General features: G+C 50.0%; 1 protein-coding gene across 1 annotated transcript in view; it reads left to right on the top strand.

The window, feature by feature from the left end:
- The window catches only part of LOXL2 (lysyl oxidase like 2), a 113,638-nt gene that overhangs the window by 66,455 nt on the left and 24,688 nt on the right, over positions 1–22,495 (top strand). Inside the window, exons 6-8 of the mRNA XM_027549925.1 lie at positions 4,565–4,748; positions 13,311–13,462; positions 21,297–21,464. Of these exons, the coding sequence (XP_027405726.1) occupies positions 4,565–4,748; positions 13,311–13,462; positions 21,297–21,464 (504 nt within the window). The remainder of the gene's footprint in view (positions 1–4,564; positions 4,749–13,310; positions 13,463–21,296; positions 21,465–22,495) is intronic.

Genomic DNA, 22,495 nt, shown 5'->3' with positions numbered 1-22,495 from the left:
GCAATGCAGGAGACATGAGTTAGAGCCCTAGGTCTGGAAGATCCCCTGGAGAAGGGAATAGCTACGCACTCCAGTATTCTTGCCTGGAGAATTCCATGGACAGAGGAGCCTGGCGGGTTACAGTCCATGGGGTCACAAAGAGTCAAACACGACTGAGGGACTAACACTTTCAGAGCCGTTGGAAATGTGATCCATCTCTCAAAAGCACAAGAAGTCAACTACAATGGTTTTCAAACAGGTTTTACTTATTCTGCATCAGAAAGAATAACAAATTTTAAAAGCTTTCTCAGAGTTAGTACAGTAAGTCCCTACATATGGATGACTTTTGTTCCAAGAGTAAGTTAGAAATCCAGTTTGTACATAAGTCCAGCAAAATTAGCCTAGGTACCCAACTAACACAATCAGTTATGTATTGCTGCTTTTACATTCGCTTCCGGACATGCTAGGCTTGAAATAAAAATATGGTACTGCTATATTCTATGGGCTTCCCTGGTGGCTCAGTGATAAAGAATCCACTTGCCATTGCAGGAGACAAGGGTTCGATCCCTGGGTCACGAAGATCCCCTGGAGAAGGAAATGGCAACCTACTCCAATATTCTTGCCTGGGAAATGCCATGGACAGAGGAGCCTGGTGGACTACAGTCTATGGGGTTGCAAAGAGTCAGACATGACTGAGTGACTAAACAGCTACTACTGTTTTGTATATAGTACTGTATAGGAAAGTACAGAAAAGCGCAACACTTGCAGAGGATGCAGCCATGTGACAATGGATGCTGGGCACTTGAACTATACGTAATTGGACGTACAAACACAAGTTCGCATCTTTGACAGTTCACAACTTGAAGGTTCGTACATAGGGGACTTCCTGTAAATGGAAACATGTCATCAGCACATCTATGTTATCTGTGCCTGTTATCACACTGTATGTTTGTGAGTCAGTACCTGCATGTGGGGAGAATTGTATTAAAGAGATGTGGATGCACATCTGAATTATCATCCCCATCTCAGCTGACTGATGCCTTAGGACCGCTGAGCTGTCCCAGCCAAGGCAGGCTTGATGACTCCTCTGAAGAAGAAAAGTGAAAGAAAGTGAAAATGTTAGTCACTTAGTATTGTCTGACTCTTTGTGATCCCATGGACTGTAGCCCACCAGGCTCCTCTGTCTGTGGGAATTCTCCAGGCAAGAATACTGGAGTGGGTTGCCATGCCAACCCAGGGATCTTCCCAACCCAGGGATCAAACCCAGGTCTCCCGCATTGCAGGGGGATTCTTTACTACCATTTGAGCTACCCGGGAAGCTCCTCTGAAGAAGAGCAAGTGCACTATTCTCTCTTCCCTCAGAAATCACTAGTTGGCTCATCTTTTTCCCATTCTCCTTTTCGCACATATCCCTAAAGGTTCTCTGTGACATGCATGTTCTGGAAACTGCTAATCCAGGCCAGTGGGTGGGAACAGTAGCGAGATAGTGTGGGAAAGAGAGCTGATCATTTACTAAGGAATGACGCCCTGTGCTGGACGAAACTTGGGACTTGGTATTGCAGGGAGGATAGTAACAGCCCCTCCCCAAGCTGAGGCAGCCCCACTCTGCATCTGCTGTCCCCTCCCCCATTTTTCCCCCCAAGCGTGCATTTGTGCTAAGTCACTTTAGTCGTGTCTGACTCTGTACCACCCTATGGACTATAGCCTGCCAGGCTCCTCTGTTCATGGGATTCTCCAGGCAGGAATACTAGAGTGGGTTGCCATACCCTCCTCCAGGGGATCTTCCTGACCCGAGGATCCAACCCACAGCTCTTGTGTCTCCTGCATTGGCAGGCAGGTTCTTTACCACTAGTGCCACCTGGGAAGCCCCCCACCCCATCTCCCTCTCCAATCTCTCCTCTCCATCAACATCTATCAACCTGCTCATGGATGGGGAGTGATCTCTTATCTACTTATCCAGTAGAAACAGGAAACTGATGCAGAAACCAGATAAACAGCTTTGGGTGCTATATTTGGAAAGGCTGGGGTGGTGTATTTGGACAAAAGAATAAGCCTTAAATAAAAGGCATGAGGTGAATGCAGCAAGTCCAGGCATCGACCAGAGGGTGTGGGAACTCTTTGGGGTGTCTTCCAGACACTTCTGGCCAGCAGCCAGCCCTCCCCCACCCTCAGCCCTGCCCCACAGGGGCGTCCAAACTGCACGGACCTGACCACACATCTCACGTGTGCAGGCAGGCCACACAGGCACACCTGGACAGTGCCAGCCCCCACGGCCCTCGCTGCCCCCCCAGCCACATGATTTGATGGCCACATCCTTTCCACAGCCTCAGGCTGAGCCTCTGAGCTTGCCTCATGTGTCATCCAGAACACCAGGTCCTACTGTTTTGGAATTCCTCTTACTGTGTGGTTGAAAGCGGAGGAATCAAGTTATACCAAACCAATTAAAAAAAAAAAAAGATCAAGCGAGGCTTACATCACATTTTCCCTTCTTTCTTTTCCTCCAGGGCCAGCTGACTCTGCCTGGCCACTGCTAGATGGGGTGAGGTTACTTGGAACTCTGCCTCCCACAAGCTTGAGTCACGGATGGTCCGCTCCATGGGAAGGGGACCCTGGAATCTGGCTAGGCAGCTTGGGAAGGGAAGTGGGGGAAGGGAAAGGTCATGATTCTACAGCCATCTGGCTGGATCCAGCAGTTGTATTTGTCGTGTTCTGCTAAAGCTAGAATAAAGATTCCTGAAGCCAGTGAGGGGTTTTGCAGCCCTTCCCTGTCCCTCTTTTCTTCTCCCTCTAGTGCCAGGGTCATTACCCAAGGTCAGTAAATTGGGGTGCAGACCTTGACTGGAAGATGGAGACAGAAGCTCTTGTTCTATGTCTTGGCTTTCAAGGTGACCAGTGGTGGTTTTCTTAGAGGTGGTGGTGGTTTTAGTTGCTAAGTCATGTCTGACACTTTCAACCCTGTAGACTGTAGCCCACAAGGCTCCTCTGTCCATGGGATTCTCCAAGCAAGAATACTGGAGGGGGTTACCATTCCCTTCTCCAGGGGATCTTCCCAACCCAAGGATTGAATCGCATCTCATGCATTGCAGTCTCCAGCATTGCAAGTAGATTCTTTACTGACTGAGCCATGAGGGAAGCTCAAGGTGACTGGTGTATGTTAATGTTTGAAAGACACCACCACCAACCAGGCCTGCCTCATTCAGGGGTGGGATGGAAGTGGGATGCCTCCATCAGTGAGTGGGATGGAGTCCAGGGCTGTGAACTGCAGAGGCCAAAGTAGAACAATGACTCTGGTCTGATCCCCACACGCAGAAGCACTGCACAGTTACCTCATACTCCCTCTGTATTGAATCAAATAGAATCAATAGTTCAGAGCCTCACAGCCTTCTGAGTTGCCCACCCCAACATGCGTGCATGCACACACACACACACACACACACAGAAACTGATGCAAAGCAGGCTATGTGGGCAGATGGGAGTCAAATGACCCATCTCCTATCTTGTAAGGTATGATCCAGTGGGATTAAGATGCTTGGGAAGAGTGGGTCTTACTCCTGTGCAATTATAAATAAATCCCATAAGACTATTAAGGCTTCAAGGCCGATGGTGAGCAATTAGGGGCAATTATACTATAACTGGGCTTCCCAGGTGGCATGGTGGTAAAGAATCCACCTGCTAATACAGGAGACACAGGAGATGGGGGTTCAATCCCTGATTTGGGAAGATCCCCTGGAGAAGGAAATGGCAACCCACTCCAGTATTCTTGCTGGGAAATCCCATGGACAGAGGAAACCGGCATGCTGCAGTCCATGGGGTCACAAAATAGTGGGAGATGATTTAGTGACTGAACAACAACAAACTATAACCACCTACTCTCTCTGAATGTCTGGTGGGGCTGTATCTCCTGAAGGGCTGTCCAGGTCTGGGCTTGGAGTAGAGTCAGGGGTGGCAGAAGCAGGAGTAGTGACCAGGCAGAAGTCCAGCTGCAGGACAGATGTTGGTCTTAACCAGTGGGAGGCTCCCCATCCCCTTGTCTGGGCAGAACTCCAAGTCTTGGCTGCCTTGGTGCTGCCTTGGTCAGGCCCCGCCCTCTCACCCTCTGTCTTCTTTCTCCTGCCTCTCATGGGTCTGCAGGGCAGGATTCTTGCAGTGTGATCACCTTAGTGCCCCAGAATCTCCCCTAGGGCTGGACAAGCACTCTGTTACACGTCTGATAGAATTAGGATCCGTTTGGAATCTGCAGACTTTGTGGGTAGGAGCGTCTTTTGATAGTGCTGAAGCTTCAGGTTCTGGAGTGAGGAAGTGGAGGGAAGTACTAGTGGTTATGCCCTAGAACAGGTATGGAGTGGGATAAGGAGTTGATGAGAGTCCCTGAGGGGCTGCCCGGTGGTCCAGGACAAAGATTGCAAAGGGAGCATGCAGCAGAGCTGAAGAGTGAGCATGCGCGCTTTCCATCCCCTCCACAGACGCTCACACAGATGGAGCACTGTCAGCTCCCAGTCTGGTGCCTGGGTTTGGAGTGGGGAGCCAGGGGGCATCGTGAAGAGAGGGGAGTAGGCTGTGCTCAGCAAACGGTGTGTCTCTTCAGCAACCACTGGTGCGATTGAGAGGTGGTGCCAACGTCGGGGAGGGCCGCGTGGAGGTGCTCAAGAATGGAGAATGGGGTACCGTCTGCGATGACAAGTGGGACCTGGTGTCTGCCAGCGTGGTCTGCAGAGAGCTGGGCTTCGGGAGTGCCAAAGAGGCCATCACGGGCTCCCGGCTGGGGCAAGGTAAGGCGTGGGAAGAGTGTTCCTTGGCCTCTCTTCACAGAAGGCATCACGTGGGAGCCCAGCCTGGGCTGGCTTTGTCCTTTACAGTCCCTTCTGGCTTTGCCTCTTCCCTCCAGCACCTGCTTCCCACGTGGTGCTAGTGGTAAAGAACCCGCCTGCCAATGCAGGAGACATAAGAGAAGCGGGTTCTATCCCTGGGTTGAGAAGATCCCCTGGTATAGGAAATGGAAATCCACTCCAGTATTCTTGCCTGGAGAATTCCATGCACAGAGGAGCCTGGTGGGCTACAGTCCATGGGGTCGCAAAGAGTCAGACATGACAGAGTGCACACCCACATATCCAGCACCCAGCTCTGTTAGACAGTCCTACACCTCTCTCCAGGTAGTTCAAGCTGGAAGGGCGTTAGAGAACATTGTCCCCATTTTATGGATTTGGAAGCTGAGGCCCCGAGAAGGAAGTAAACAACCAAGATAAGACAACATATTAGCAACCATTGGATATTCTAACAGAGGTTTCCCAGCTCCTAACCCAGTGCTCCCCACGGCCCCACTGAGAAAGCTGGAATTTCCAGGCCCTTTCTCCAGGAGAAGAACTGGGAATTCATGAGGCTGTGGACCACCCCAGGCACAGAATTCCAAATCTTACTTTCCCCGCTTAGGTTAGCGCTATGAACATTCTCTCCCTGCCACCAGAGGTTGGGAACAGTTTGCACTTCTCCCAGTGTCTTGAGCTGCTAAGAAAAAAAGGGGCCTGGCTTTTGTTAAGTGTCCCAAACAAATCTTTCTTCTGAGCAAGGAGCAAAAGTATAGGAGGCTTTCAAGCCTGTCACCCTGTTGAGAGGAATGTTGTAAACGTGACATGACAGCACAGTAGGAAACTTCCTCTCCCGAGCCCTGTGAAGGCCATTGCTCCGTGTCAGCCCCTGTCCTGCAGAGAATGGAATCTTCGCTCCAGAGTCTGCAGCCCAGAGAGCGTCCAGCCTTCCCCCCATAGAACTGTGTTGAGCAGAGGAGACCAGTTATCTGGAATCTTCTCGCCACTGACCCCCAGGGAGGCTGCTGCAGCCGGGGGATTGCTGTGGTTTGGAGAGGGTGGGGAGGAAGGAGAGTGAGCTGCTGGCGAGGGTGGGCTGTCCTGTCCTGTGGGGAGAGGATGTTTCCACACTGTCAGACATAGGGCCGTCGCCCTGCAGAAAGGAATGTGGTTAGGTCATTGATCACAGCCTGAAGGAAATAATAGCCAGTAGATCCGAGAGAATCTTAGAATCATAGATGGTATTGCTGCAGAAGAGCTCAGAGGTCATTTGGTCCAAGAGATGAGAAATCTGAGGCTCCAGAGAGCAAGTCTGAGGCCACACCCATGGTTAGTGGCAGAGAAGCATGGAAACCTACATCTTCTAACTCTCGGGTGTAGGTTTCTCCCTTGTCCCCACCTTGTCTCATCCTGCTTACCTTCAGAGCATCTCTTATCTCCGTTCTCCAACCCCCGCAAGCTTCCCGGGTATTTCCACTGAAGTTTGAGGGTCTTGGATGGACTTGAACTTTGAGTGCCAGCTGGTAGTGACCCCACATGACACTCCTCCTCCCTCCCCTGTTGTGGTGAGCTCCTTGTGGTTCCCTTGGGTCTCAAATAGCCCCAGAGTCCATTGTACTCATTGGCTAGTGCATTGTTGTGGTCTGGCAAGGCCCCCAGGACAGAGACCACTCACTCCAAGGAGTGGACAAGCACTGGATGACATAAACATTCCGCTTTTCATGGGTGTGTGCTGTTTGACCTAATTACTTCACTGCCCAGAGCAGCCAAGCGTTTCCAAGGGCCCACGGAACTCTTGGAGAAAGAGACAGCTGGCATTTTCAGTGCTGTCCTTGAAAGAACCATTGGATGATTTATCACCTGCTGCCACGCTGGACAGATCACCTCTGGTAGACAGGAAGGGAAAAGTCCACATTCGATGTCAAGTCACAGAGGAGCAGACAGGGTCTGTCCTCAGCTCAGGCTGTGGCTTGTGGACCAAATGACCACACCTACAGCGATGGTGGTGAAAGGGCAAGGGCTCAGGTTAGGCAATCTGAGTCCTGGTCCCGGCCCTGCCACCTACATGCTTGGTGACCTTGAGCAACCTTCTGGGCCTCAGATTCTTCCCTGGGTTCATGGTGTCTTACGTTCTGTCTGGCTCCAGCCTCCTGTTCTCATCAGCATGGATGTTAGGTCAGAGTCAGGCACTGTGCTTTGTTTTCTGAGATCCCCTGAACACATCTGGATTCCCGCTGTTTACACACCCACCTCCCCACCATTCCCAGCTTATAGCACTCTGTGTGTGCTGTGTATGTGTGTGCTAAGTTGCTTCAGTCGTGTCCAACTCTTTGCGACCCTATGGACTGTAGCCCACCAGGCTCCTCTGTCCATGGGATTCTCCAGGTAAAAATACTAGAGTGGGTTGCCATGCCCTCCTCCAGGGGACCTTCCCCACCCAGGAATCAAACCCACGTCTCTTCTGTCTCCCGCTTTGGCAGGCAGGTTCTTTACAACCAGTGCAGCCTGGGAAGCCCTATAGTGCTCTGGGGATATTCATTTTATCAAAAATGAATGAATGAGTTCCAGTTGCACAAGCAGGATCAGCTAAACAACCCACTTGGTCAAGAATTTCCAACTCTCCCAGACATCCCTAGTGGTCCAGTGGTTAAGACTTTGTGTTTTCACTGCAGGGGGCCCAGGTTCAATCCCTAGCTGGGGACCTAATATCCTGCATGCCAAGCGGTGCAGCCAAAAGAAAATTCTAACACTCCAGACCCACGCTATCCAATAGACATAAAACGCCAAGTTTTAGTCGCTTGGTCATGTCCAACTCTTTGAAGCCACATATGTAATGTTATTTTCTAGTAGCCATGTAAAGAACAAATAAAAAGGAACAGGTGAAATTCTTTTAAGTAATCTATTTTCTTTAATAATATATATATTTCCAAAGTATTATGATTTCAACATTTGATCAACATAAATGCTCTTGATGAGATAGTTCAAAGGTGGGGTACTGACTCTCAGAAATGCAGAATGTGTTTTGCACTTGCAGCCCATCTCAGTCTGGACTGGCCACATTCCAGGGACTCAGTGAGGCAGCAGCCACTGCGCTGGATGGAGCAGCTCGAGATCAGTCCCTTTTAGACTCTGAAAGGACTGAAATTCAGCAGGCCTGAAATCTCTGATCAGAAATACTGACAGCATGTGCCACACATGTAAAGCCTAAACAGAAGTCTCCAGAAACAGTGCTAACATGAAAAACAGATTGCATTGTCCTAGTCTATTCTACTGTGATCTTCAAAAACTAATGACAACCTGCAGTTGATTGTGGGTCCAAAGTCCATAACATTGTTCTGAGAGGTTGGCCGTGGCTTCTGTCTCACATCCTTCTCCTGCCCCAGGCCTGTGGTCACAGGGTTCAGGTTGGGGAAAAGCAAGGCCAAGGTGGAGGTGGGGGAGGCATAATGAGAGGATGGACAGTCCAGAACCCAGGATGAGGGCAAAGCTGGGGTTCACGATGCAGCGGATCAAACCCAGATCAACAAAAGGAGCTAGGAACTCACAGACACTGCTGGGCGACCTCAGCTGGACATCCAGGCCGGTATTCTTCAGTAACACCTCATACCCTGCTCAACTCACAGCAAAACTGGGTGGTATAGGGAAGAATGTAAGAAATACTGGCTCTTCCATCTCTCTATTCTGTCCTGGTGTGCCATGAATGTGCAGGCTTCAGGAAAGTGGGTACTGCCCTCCCAGGCCTCGTCACCAGATGTCTAGAGACAGCCTTCTGGCCTTACATCGGTTAGGCCAGAAGGAGACTAAGCAGTTTTTTAATCTCTAAGCCATGTCCAACTCTTTGCAACCCCATGGACTGTAGCCCACCAGGCTCCTCTGTCCGTGGGATTTCCCAGGCAAGAATACTAGAGTGGGTTTCATTTCCTTCTCCAGGGGATCTTCCTGATCCAGGGATCGAACCTGGGTCTCCTGCATTGCAGGCAGATTCTTTACCACTGAGCCACTTGGGAAGCTCCAAGCAGTTGTTAGTTGGAGTCTAAAGTGTTAAGGCTCTTGCGTTAATCTCTTCTCTCCTGTCCAGTCTCAGAATTTAGCAATCCATACACATTTGTTGAGTACTGTTTGGGCTGGAGCCTGGAACAGAGAATTCATTTCTTCCACAGATATTTCTAGTAAGTGTTTCTGCTCTCTAGGAAGTTAGCTCAAGTGGACGAAATAAGAAATAGCACCAAAGGTATTTTACACTAACAAATAGGTGATGATATATAAGAAATTATCCTGATAATATCAGGAAAAACTCAAATGAACTTTTTGAGCAACCCAGTAATTCTTATCATTCATTGAGTCCCTGGTAACTTGACACAGTTGGTCTCATTCAATCTTCAAAAGCCCAGTCCTGCAAGAGAGACATTGTTATTGCCTTTTACAGATGGGGAAAGTGGAGTTCAAAAAGGTCCCGTCACTTCCCAAGGAGACGCAGGCTGAATCTACTCTAAGGCTGAAGCTGCAGCTTACTGCTTTGTAAGCAAGAAAGAAAGATGTAAAAAGTAAATGCTGCAGATGAGAGTGAGGCTGTTCAAGCTGAGCCACAAAGGAGAAAGGACTCACAGTGCTCCCTGAAGGCAGACCTCTACTTAGATGGGCAGAAAGCAGGAGGTGTTCTAGGAGGGAGGAGGCAGAGGGAGCACCCCTAGATGATGGAGAACATAGGCACTTCAATGGCTCAGCTCTCTCCAGAGCAATCTGCCACTCTTTCCAGCAAAGGATTTCCTCCCCTGACTCTCCTGAAAGAACTTCGAGAAACTCAGCAAAATCATGCTGTGAGTCAGACTGTCTGGTTTGAGTCCTGGTTCCTCTGTTGGACTGTTACTTATCCTTGGTCCCCAGTGGGGTCCAGTCTATTGAGTTGTTGGGGTGATGAAATGAGTTAATATAAATAATGTGTTTAGGACAGAATCTAAAACATAGTGAGTGCTCAGTAAATATTAGTACCATCTACCACCATCATCACCATCACTACCACCACCACCATCCTCATCACCACCACCATCACCACCACCATCACCATCATGATTACCACCACTGCCACCATTCGCATCACCACCATCATCATCACCACCACCACCACCACCACCACCATCACCACCACCATCATTGTCATCACCACCATTACCACCACCATCCTCATCACCACCACCATCACCACCACCATCACCACTACCATCATCACTGTCACCACCAGTACCATCATCATCACCACTATCGCCTCCATTTTCATCACCATCACCACCATTATCATCACCATCCTCATCACCATCACCACCATCATCACCACCACCATCATTATCATCACCACCATTACCACTACCATCCTCATCACCATCACCACCGTCACCACCATCATCATCACCATCACCATCCTCATCACCATCACCACCATCATCACCACCACCATCATTATCATCACCACCATTACCACTACCATCCTCATCACCATCACCACCATCATCACCACCATCATCCTCATCACCACCACCATCATCACCACCGTCACCACTACCATCATCACTGTCACCACCAGTACCATCATCATCACCACTATCGCCTCCATTTTCATCACCATCACCACCATTATCATTACCACCGCCATCACCATCATCCTTATAATCATCTAACAGGCCTCTGCTCTAACTGCACATCCAAGTCCTAGGTTGCTGCCTGTTTCTGAGCCCATCTTAATTCATGAGCCATGGCCCTGCTTGCTTCAGCGTCTCTGTTTGGAATCTGTATTTTGCACAGCGTTTCTGCTCTAAGTCCTTGGGTGTTTCTAGCCATAGTGACTGATGTGTTTGTTGGGGTTTTTTTGGGGGGGTGAGGGGGGAGCTGCACTATGTGCCATGTGGAATCTTAGTTCCCCAATGAGAGATTGAACCCATGCCTCCTGCAGTGGAAGAACAGACTCTTAACCACTGGAACATCAGGAAAGTTCTGATTGATGTGTTTTTATAAATTTTATAAAATTCCAAGGAATTGGAAGCTTCTTCATTTATGAATTTCCAAGGAAATGGAAACTTGGCTCTTACCCATTACAGTGGGTTGCTCCTAGAAGTTAATTTCTGGCCTCAGAGTCTAGATCCCAGGTGTCTCCAGAAACCCAGAGCCAAGGGTCCCTCCTTGGGGCTCCAAAGTGCAGAGAGTTACCTCCATCTTTATCATGTACCACATTATGTTACAAGTCTGTCTAAGTGTCTACATCCCCCAGGCACATACTGTGAGCTTGTCATGACAGGGACTGCTGTATTCCTCTGTGAGTCCCCAACACTGGTACAGAGGCTGACAATCAACAGGCACTTACTTAAGTGAAGGGTGTCCATTCAGATACTGTTTGCAGCACCTCCTATTTGCTAGTCTCTGGTTGGTAATCCCCAAGAAACATAGATGTAATGCCTGCCTTGTGGGACCTGCAGCCCAGTGGAGATTCAGACAGACATTGAATAGAGAGCCACCAGAATACAGCATGAAGTGGAGTGCTCAGTGGAGGTGACCTGAGGGGACCCAGCTTAGATGAGGCTTAGAAATGTTGTGCCATTGAAGTGACATCAGACCTGAGCCCTGAAGGTTGAGCAGGAGTTCACTGCTGAGGAGAAGGAGGAAGAGGGTCTAGGCAGAAGGAATAGCCAAAGGAGAGACATGTGGTCAAGCTGGGGAGGAGCAAGCATAGCTGGGACGCTTTGTGGAGGCTGGTCCCTGTTTGGACCATTTGGAAACTAATGGTACCCTGAACTGCAGTGAGATACTATTACAGGGATTAAGACAGGGGAGTGACATGATTAAACATGCATTAAAAAATCTCTTGGGTTGTGCGTGGGGAATATTTTGGGATAAACAAGCAGGAGGGAGACTAGAAGCTATGTCATTTGTCCAAATGAGAGGTGACAGAGTTAGATGAGTGGCAGAAATGAAAAGCACTGAGCTTTGGGGGGAGTGAATAGGACACGATGATGGGTTGCTTGTCTGTGGATAAAAGAGGAGGAGGTGATGCCTCTGGGTTCTGGCAAGAACCAGGAGGATGGAGGTGCTGCTTCCTGAGTTAGGGAGATGCTGTGGAGAAGCAGATTAGGAAAGGTCCTCCTGCTGAAAGCAGAAAGAACAAAAGCAGATGACTCTTTCAAGTTCACTCTGAAGGGGAGGAAAGTGACAAGCCAGAAGGAGGTGTGGAGTCAGGGGAGGGTCATCATAAAGACGGGAGATTTTATGGGATCAGATGAGTGCTGAGGGATGGACCCAAACCAGAGGATGATGGTGAAGATCAAGATAGAGAGGAGATCACGGAGCAGGGCAAGGCCCAAGGTGGGAGTCGAAGCAGCCCAGAGCTCCCAGAAAGAATTAGACTTGGATCCATCTTTATGAGCTAGACAGAGGAGAGGTGGTTTTGTGAGGTGAGTTGAGTTGAATACTGACAAACTAGGGATTCCCTCTCCCCAGCAGTGGGGAATTCCCCCTTGCCATCCCGGTGCCTGTAGGGAAAGCTTCCCACATGTGCATTAGGGGTCCCTGTGGGATGTCTTCTGTCTGCCCCTGCGGCTCCACGCTCCTCCTTGTCCACGTGGTTCAGGGCCCTGGAAGGCAGGTTTGGATGTGGCCCGCAGGGAACACTGGGGGAGATTGGAGATGGGGAGGAGCTGGGTCTTTATTCTCTCTGAGGGCCACTGTGTCCCTTCACTGAGGGTAATAGCTCTTAACAGGTGACCTCCCCACAAGGCTCTTTTGTTCTCCTGGACCAGATATTAACATCCTCCCCTCATCCCTGGTGGCTCAGATGGTAAAGAATCTGCCTGCAATACGGGAGACCTGGGTTCGAGCCCTGATTTGGGAAGATCCCTGGAGAAGGGAGCAGCTACTCACTCCAGTATTCTTGCCTGGAGAGCTCCATGGACAGAGGAACCTGGTGGGCTACAGTCCACGGGGTTGCAGAGTCAGATATGACTGAGCGACAGACACTTTTCTTTCTTGCGGGCCTGGAGGTGGTATTAGTCCACACAATGGACTATCCATTGCGATTTTGTGATTTCCTCATGCTTTGTTCTTATTTTTATTTTTAAAATTCCTTTCTGTAACTCAGATCATCCAATCTGAGAATGCCATCTCTTTCCTGCTGGGAGTCCGACTACTCTGTGAGAGTTGCCCCTTTAGGATTCATCAATACACAGGGTGTACAAGTTGAGAAGGGAACTTAAATGCCCTCTAGACCAGCTCCTCTATTTCAGTGAGAAAACCAGTATTCAAAGAGGCTGAGTGAGTTGGTCAAGGCCACATCAATTAGTAACAACCTTTGTTCTTGTGGGAGAAGTGACTCCCAAGACAACATTCTCTCCAGGTAGAAGAGGCCTGAGTCATTGAGCTATTGTGGGAGGCAGTTGGGAACATTCTGAGGATGGGAGAGGCATGTTCTTACTGTCTGGGACTTCCTTTCCCCTTGCAGAAACTTTCTTGTGGAAGCTTTCATAGTGCATGTTCATTTTCTATTCCCAGGGATAGGACCCATTCACCTCAATGAAATCGAGTGCACGGGGAATGAGAAGTCCATCATAGACTGCAAGTTCAATGCTGAGTCTCAGGGCTGCAATCATGAGGAAGATGCTGCTGTGAGATGTAACATCCCCGCCATGGGCTTCCAGAAAAAGGTGAGGAGCCTGGATGCCCAGAGGGGACTGTTACGTTTTGGTCATTGAATCCGTAGAAAGGGTAGACCAGATGGTCTCAGGCTGAAGCTTGCCAACAGGTACTTTGATGATGAGTTCAGAAAGTTGTTGGGCTCTAATGCTGTCACCTTCAGTGGCTGTCACCTGGCTTTGGTGAAGGTGCCAGATGAAAAGACACATGGATAAGCTCCACTGTCCTCAGATGTTGGGGATCCTCTGTGTGCCCCGCCGTACTCTGGGGCTGGACATACAGTGTGATTGCAACTCAGTGCTTCCTGCAAAGGATTCAAGGACTGCAACACCTGTGGTCCCCTTGGCAACAGCCCTTTCCAAAGACCCAGAGGAACCACAGTTGGTCTGTAAAGCACACAGATGTAAGCACGATGTAGCCAGTATTTGGGGCCGAACACTGTACTTTGGTTTCCAGAGGGAAAGGAAAGGAAACCTTAATAGCATTATGTCTGATACACACCCCTCCCTTCCTGAGACGGGGTCTCTAAAAACCTGCATCATGTACCCTCATGTGGGTGACTTTCCGACTTATCCCTACAGGGATAACCAACAAGATTTTGCTGGGAGGTCTAGCCCATCCTCCAAAAAGGCCTGGTAAATCCTATCTAATGCTTTGTGCTAAACCATGAATTTGGTCACCAGGCTGGCACATTGGAAGAGCTTCTTGAGGGCTTATTTTTTAAAATGAGCAAATGCAGACATGTTGGGGTACAGGATGGCTCTCCAGCCAGGCTCTGACACTGCTTCTTGACCTTGGCATCATCATGTCAAAGGCACTACTGAATTGGTTAGCCACAACAACTTATTGCCCCATGGGGCTAAAAATGTGAACTCGACACCTCTCCTTTGAGCCAAGCATTTGCTTGTAAGTGAGCAGGGGCGTGGGCCAAGCCCCACAGCTGTGGGAAAGGCTTGCCATCTCTAATTGCTGAGCAGCATTCCAAGAAAGTTATAATAGAGCTCCAAAAGCTGACGTGCCAAGAGTCCCCGTGCGCTGGGGTACCATTCACTTCAGACAGATTAGACTTGGGTGGAATGGGGTTTTCAACCCAAATGAAAGGCCTAGGCCAAAGAAAATGAGGTTTTCCACAAGGGCTTTATGGTGGGTGGAGCTGAGGCAGGCTGTGTGCCCAGGCATGCCAGGGGGGGCACCACACTCCTAGCACAAAACACCCTCATCCTTTCAGGGGCCCTTCGGACTCTAGAAAGTGAGCCTCGTGCTTAAGTGTGGGGTGTGGGAAGCTTTATGCGTGAATCTGGCCATTTCTATCCCCTGGAAGGGCTTTCTTCTCTGGTGGTAAAAGATCTGCAGTGGTAAAGAATCCACCTGCCAATGCAGGAAACATAGATTCGATCCCTGGGTAAGAAGATTCCCTGGAGGAAGAAATGGCAACCCACTCCAGTATTCTTGCCTGGAGAATCCCGTGGACAGAGGAGCCTGGTGGGCTGCAGTCCATGGGGTCACAAAGAGTTGGACACAACTGAGCAACTAAGCATGCTTGCACAAGTCAGTTCATTACTATCATTCACTGGCTGATTCCTTAATTAATCTCTTTCAGGTTTCGGTTTCCTCCTTGGAAAATAAGGAGGTGAGAGAGGTGATTCCTAGCTTCCCTTCCAACCCCCAGTTCTTTAAGAAATTGACTTTTTATTGAATGACTAATAAATAAAACTCACAGACATGAACCTGGGAGGTTTCATCCATTCAGCCACAGCCAAGCTGTGTTTCTTTCATTGCTGGGGAGACATGCCAAGGTGGGAAGGCTCTGGGGGTGGCAGGTGGGTTTACCAGGTGAGCTCGTCCACACAGGGTCCCCTGGCAGCCTTGCTGACCTCCAGTTCCCTTCTGAACTGTGGGCCTGGCCCTGTCCGGATGGCAGGACCATGCCCACGTGTGGAATGTGAGTTGGAGAGTGCCAGTGCTTGCTTGCCTGTTAACATCTGGGTCCTGTTACCTCGCTTCCTACCTGCCACCTCCAAAAACAGATGAGGGACTGGTGAACTGCAACCTTATCAAAATACAGGGTGGCCTCGCTGTATTTTGGGCTGGAGGTAGGTGTTTTGTTTTCTCTATTCATGCTCGGAAAAATTCAGCATCCTGCATGTCACTCCCTTTTTTCAAACTGCATACTACTGCCACGAAGAACCAAAGGAATAGGAAAAAAGAAATGCCTTGGATTGTTTTAAGAAATTTGGAGAAGGATGGACCTCCCCTGGCATCCTTGAGGGGTAATGAGGTGGAGAGGGTGTGGGTCAGAGGCTCCTGGCTGACCCCAAGATCTCTTGGGGTTCCATGGATACTGGAACTTCGAGCCAGATCACTTCTGGAATGGGGTGCCCAGGAGGGGAGCCCTGGGAATGGAGAGCTATGTATTGGGCTGAGTTTGAACTTCATGGCCAGCCTCTCTTGCAACCCCCAGTCTCCTCTAGGAAACGAGAAAAGGCCCCCAATACATCTTGAGGTGCCTGGATTCTTCCAGGGGCAATGAAACTCTGCTGCCTGTTACAGCGGTTGCTCCAGGCCTGCTCAGCCTTGGCGGAATGGCCACAGCTTGGAGCTTTAGGAAGTGTCTCAAGGAGAGGCCCCAGTTCCCATTGAAGGCCTTATGTTTTCCTTGCCCCAGAGTCAGTGTGCAGACACGTTCTTGGGCCAGAGCCTCTCAGACTTCTGTTGGCTCTAGAACCTAGGACAGGAACACCTGGCCAAGCAACCTGGGCTGCACAGACAGTGGGGGACAAAGGACAGGAATCCTCCCAAAGAGAGCCCTAGAGACAGGAACCTTCATATTGAGACTCAATACAGGTGACTTTCATATAAGACTCAAGTCTTCATTTTGAGACTCAAACTTGGGAGCCTCACTGCCCCCTGGTAGCGGGAAAAAGTTTGGACTCGGAATTCTTCAGGCTCCCCAGTCCTAATTTTTGCAAACTTTAGGGTAACAAAATGAAGTCTTTTTTTAGGGGGGAGAAGTGCCTAGGAGAGGGGCCATAGAGGGAGCTAGCTGCCAGTGCAATCAAAAAGGCAGGGCACAGTCCCTAGCGAAATAAAAAATAATAATAAACCCAATTATCCATCAGCACTGCCCACTGGCATTTTGAGTGAAGTGAAAGTTGCTCAGTCCTGTCTGACTCTTTATGACCCCATGGACTGTCCATGGAAGTCTCTAGGCCAGAATACTGGAGTGCTCCAGGGGATCTTCCCAACCCAGGGATCAAACCCAGGTTTCCTGCATTGCAGGTGGATTCTTTACCACCTAAGCCATCAGGACATTCTGAACTTCAGTGCTAACCTAGCCCCCAGGAGGGGTCCCTGCCCACGGCTTCTGGTGCCCCAGGGTGTACCTCTGTGCAAACCTGCGGCTCCACCAGCCTTGGTGCTGGAACTCGGAAACCACGAGGAGGGGAAGGGAAGAGCATCTGGACTTCCCAAAGAGAGGGAAGGCTCCAGACTCCCTAAATCAGGATGCAAGCCATTAGAGGGCTCAGCCTGTGGCCTAGAGGTCAGTCCTGCGGTCGCCATCACAGTCCCTGCTGTCGTTTGTCCTGGACAGTGTCCTCCAGGCCATAATCAGTCCAGGAGGCTGGAGACACAGGAGACCAGGTGGGTGGGGAGGGGGTGTGTGTGAGAGATTGGCACACCACTCCTTGCCAAAGCTATAGGTGCTTGGAGGCAACTGGAGATGGTTTTCACAAGGCACAAAATCACGAGCTTTAGTGATTCATGGAGAAGGGAATGGCAACCCACTCCAGTATTCTTGCCTGGAGAATTCCACGGACAGAGGAGCCTGGCAGGCATTAGTTCATGAGGTCACAAAGAGTCGGACACAACTGAATGACTAATACTTTAGTGATTAAAGCTTTAGTATCCTAAGCCTCAGGACCCAGTCTGACTCCAATGGACAATACAGTAAGTCCCCTACACATGAACCAGTTCTATTCCCAGAGTGGGTTTGTAAGTTCAGTTTGTTTGTAAGTCCAACAAAGTTAGCCTGGCTACCCAGGCTAACGCAATTGGCTATTTATTAGTACTGTAGTGTAATTGGTTTATGATACTTTTCACACAAATAATACATAAAAAACAAAGAAAACATTTTTACTCCTGTAGTACAGTACCTTGAAAAGTACAGTAGTACAGTACAACAGCTGGCAGGAACGGCACATTCGCATCCTTGAAAATCTGCAACTTGAAGGGGATTTACTTCCTATGTAGGGGACTTACTATAAAGGCCTCAAAACATGGGGCCCAAGGTTCAGGACCCCAACCTCCCAGCAGGAGGAGTTCTCTATCCTGACTGTAAGGCACAAATTTGGTCCTCCGTTCTGACTCAGCGATTCCTGCTTTGGGACAAAAGCACCCTTGAAGAAGCAGGCTTAGGTGGATGGTTTGGAGGTGGTTTAGTATGGTAATGAAGAGATGCTTACTCCATCTGAGACTCCCCTCATCTGTGAATGGGGATGACATGGTACCACTGCCTCCTAGGGATGCTGTGAGGACCGAATGTCCATAAAGGGCTTACATAGGGCGGGGGACAAGGTAAGCGCTCTGAAAGTTTGCCTGTGAATTTTCCAGCACTCCTCCTGTCTCATGCATGCCTGCTAAGTCAGTTCAGTCCTGTCTCTTTGCGACCTCATAGCTGTAACCTGCCAGGCTCCTCTGTCAATAGGATTCTCCAGGCAAGAATACTGGAGTGGGTTGCCATTCTCTCCTCCAGGGGATCTTCCCAACCCATGGATCAAACCCACATCTCCTGAGTCTCCTGCATTGCAGGCGGATACTTTACCGCTGAGCCACCTGGGAAGCCCGCTCCTGTCACATAATAAAAGCCAAATAAATACTGGATGAATGAATGGATCTGGGGAATTACACACAATTCACTTCATTTCTGAGGAGGTGCCAACATTACCGGCAGAGTTCAGTAAGCACATAAAGGATGAAATACAGGCGTTCATTAGATCTCAAATGAACAGAGGGGATGGCTTGGAGTTACTTGGAGACATCCCGATGGATTGAAGGTACACCCTCCCCAAGGGTTGCTGGCCTTCCTGTGGATGTTGGAGCTGGCTGGTTTGCCTCCCATTGAGGCTCAGGCCTTTCTAGGACTTTCTCCATGGCTCTGCCTGCTTATTTGTTTTTATATAGATCCAGCTTCCCTGGTGGCTCAGCGATAAAGAATCCGCCTGCCAATGCAGAAGATGTGGGTTCAGTCCCTGAGTTGGGAAGATCACTTGGAGAAAGAAACGGCAACCCACTCTGCTTTTCTTGCCTGGAAAACCCCATGGACAAAGGAGCCTGGTGGGCTACAGTCCATTGGGTCACAAGAGTGACTAAACAACAACAAAGATATGTTAGTCACAGGTGATGTGCAATCCATAGCCAGTGTCCAGCGCCTGGACTGGGGTTTCCTCCAGCCCAGAGGCACTCAGGAAGTCAAATGTCAGTCTTCCGAGGGCCAGCCCTCTTCCTACCTGCTCTGACCTCTTCTAGGTCCTCTGAGGAAAGGTTGCTTCCTGCTGGGACTCCCACCCTAATGATGATCATTGCTGTGATGATATCTGAGATTCCTCAGCACTCACTGAGTGCCAGGCCCTGTTTGAGCACTTTACAGGAACCGTATATGCCACTTATGCATCGGCTCAGCCCTGGTAGATAGATCTAAGGTCAGGACTGCCCTCGGCCTGTCTGTTTGCTGGCTGACCTCGTGACCCTCCCAGCCCCCAAGTCAATAAGAATTAAGACCTATGACTTAAGGGTTGTGCTGTTGCTAAGGACTGGCAAACAAACAGCTGAAGATTCCTGGAGTATTAGGTCTTATCTCAAAGGGATGAATTGTTAGAACCATAAAGGGAAGCAGGGTAAGGTACTTGGATTAAGGACTGCATTTTCAGAGCCCTTCCCCCAAATTCCAGTCCTTAATCCAAATACCTTATCCTGCTTCCCTTTATGGGCTTGGACTCATGTGTTGGTCCATGCTTTCATTCTGTAAGCCTGGTGTTATATTCATCCATTCCAAAAGGAATTGTGTCAGGTACTTAACATCTGAGAGGTGCCGTCTTAGTTATCGACCCTCCAGTAAACCAGACCAATACAGCTCTGCTCTTTGGCTCTTATATATCATCAGAGAGACAGCCATTTAATTGTAAAATTATAAATTAGCTTAATTATAATTGTCAAGAATGCTAAGAAGGAGATATAGAGAGAGACTGTGTAAGTGGGCACTGACCCCCGTTGGAGAGAAGTGCCACTGGGTATAGAATTGGAAAGATGAGTGGGACCAGCCAAAAGCAAAGGGGCCTCTGTATGTAATAGACTTCAGTGTGAAATGAGACTTACTGTGTAACTTGGTCAGGAGAGTTAGGTCGCCATGGAAACGGAAAGAAGACTGTGTGCCTGGAGGTAAAAGTGACTCTGGGTTCTGCATGGAGAATAGGTCAGTGATGGCAAGAGGAGAGGCAGTGGGAGGCAGGTGAGGAGGGCTGTTTCAGGTGAGAGGTGAAGGTGCCTGGGAAGAGGGATAAGGATGGAGCTGGAGGGAGGAGCGTAAGTGGGAGGGACTTGGGAGATAAAATCCATGGAGGAAGATTCTGATGGGATGTAGGGCATCAGTCCCCTACCTTTTTGACACCAGGGACCAGTTTTATGGAAGACAGTTTTTTCCACCAACCAGGATGGGTTGGGAGGGAGGATAGTTTCTGGATGATTCAAGTGCATTACCTCTATTGTGCACTTTATTTCATTATTATTACCTTGTGATATATAATGAAGTAATTATACACCTCACCATATTGCAGAATCAGTGGGAGCCCTAAACTTGTTTTCCTGCAACCAGACTGTCCATCTGGGGGTGATGGGAGAGTGATGGGGAGCAAATATAGATGTGAAGCTTCGCTTGCTGTCCCCCTGCTCATCTCCTGCTGTGCAGTCCAGTTCCTAACAGGCAGGAGTGGAGGGGGTTGGTTGGGAGCTCCTGATGTCAGGGATAAGAAAGAGGGCGATGCTGACGCTCGCTCCTAGATTTCTGGCTTGTCTAACAGAATAGATTCAGGATCAGCAAACTGTCTGTTGCAGTGCAAATCCATCCCTCTGCCTGTATTTGTAAATATGGTTTCTTGGGCACACAGCTGAGCCCCGCTATTTACATACTGTGGTCCCTGCATTCACCCTACGCGGTTTGCTGCCCCTGGGGCAGGTGGTAGTGCCTTTCATTGAAACAGAGAATGAGGGGGAGGTAGAGCACAGGTTTAGGTGTAGAGAGAAAAAGAGGACCAGTTAGATTTGGGGTCTCCGAGGTGCCAGGTGGGACTGTCAAGTAAGAGTTCTTCTGGAAAGGACAGCAGGGGGTGTTGTGGGAGGAGATGCAATCAGGAGCTGGAACTGGGGTACAGGAGAGGGTGTGGGGAGGAGAAAATGGTCCCAGAAAGAATCGGGGGATTCTACCATTTTAAGGCTCCTTATTGCCTCTTTCCAAGCATCTGATCTGAGACCCACCCCCCTGGTGGGCTCATGGGAAGTGGAGGCAGATTCTACAGTGAGATCAGTAGGTCTATAGTGGGGTCAGTGGGTCTCCCCGGCTGTATTGGCATCTAGGGTCCTAGGATGGCTGCAGTAGGGCAGGGGAGGGGCACCTAATGCAGAAGACCATGCTGGGCACGATGCCCAGCACACAGCAGGTTCTCAGTAATGCCAGCCTTCTGTGTCGCAGGCAGGACCCCCTGCCTTGGGGAAATTGAGACTGAAGGCAGTACCATAGTGGGGCATCAACCTGCCTTCCCCTCCCAGTGATCATGCCTTCCTTTCCCTCCACAGCTGCGCCTGAACGGGGGCCGAAACCCCTACGAGGGCCGAGTGGAGGTGCTGGTGGAGAGGAACGGGTCCCTCGTATGGGGCATGGTATGCGGCGAGAACTGGGGCATTGTGGAGGCCATGGTCGTCTGCCGGCAGCTAGGCCTGGGGTTTGCCAGCAATGCCTTCCAGGTGAGAAGCCCCCACCCCCACCCCACCGCCGCGGGCCTTGAACCCTGCATCCAGTCCTATCCTGCCCATCTCTCGTCAGCCCCTGTCTTCTGTGACTCCCAGGAGGTAGAGAGCCATGGACTTGGAGGAAAAACCTCATCCTGTCCTCCACTGCTCTGTCCCCTGCAGGCCCAAGTCCTTGCATGGGTCATGCACTCTCTGGACTCTGGTTTCGGGTCTCAGCTCTGTGCACCGGGCTTGACCATGCCAGAGGCTCATTCTGGGGTGTCCCGAGCTGACTTTTGCAGGGGGAAGCCACTCAGTCCTATGGGGGGGTGGCATGTGGAGACCACCCAACCCAACACCCCAGACGCCTTAGCTCAGTGGTCCCCAGCCTTGCTGGCATCAGAGACTGGTTTTGTGGACAGCTTTTCCACAGACGGGGTAGGGGCAGGATGGATGCTTCAGGCAGTAATGTGAGCGATAGAGAGCAATGGGGAGAGGCAGATGAAGCTTCGCTTACTCACCCATTACTCACCTCCTGCTGAGTGGCCGGGTTCATAACAGGTCTCGGACCAGTACCAGGGGGGTGGAGACCCCTGTCTTAGCTCACTCCCTTGCTGGCCCCTTTTCCCACAACATGCTTCCTCGCTGTGTCCACATCCATGCATCCTCGCTGTGTCCACATCCATGCATCCTCTCCTTGGTTGGCTGGCAGTTCCCCAAGCCTTGCTTCAGGACCCTTTCACAGCCGCTGCACACTCCTGCCGCCAGCTCAGAAGTGACTCAGCCAAGGGCAGCTAGGCTCCACCCCCCATCAGAAAGGAACAGAAGAAAGACAAGCAGTGGTTTGGATTAAAAAATCATTGCCCTCTGGACCCCATCCTGGGATGGAACATTGTCAGAAAGAGGCCAGGGGCAAGAGGAGTGGGACCCGGGAGGCTGGAGGTCACTTCCCAATTGGACCCCCACCAGCTGGCTACATAATGACTTGCCACCTTTCCCAGCCTCTCTGTGAACATGGAACAAATAGTCCAGGTCCTCAATATCCA

Source organism: Bos indicus x Bos taurus, chromosome 8, assembly GCF_003369695.1.
Source record: "Bos indicus x Bos taurus breed Angus x Brahman F1 hybrid chromosome 8, Bos_hybrid_MaternalHap_v2.0, whole genome shotgun sequence".
NCBI lineage: Eukaryota > Metazoa > Chordata > Mammalia > Artiodactyla > Bovidae > Bos > Bos indicus x Bos taurus.
This window is presented reverse-complemented; position numbering and strand designations above follow the sequence as displayed.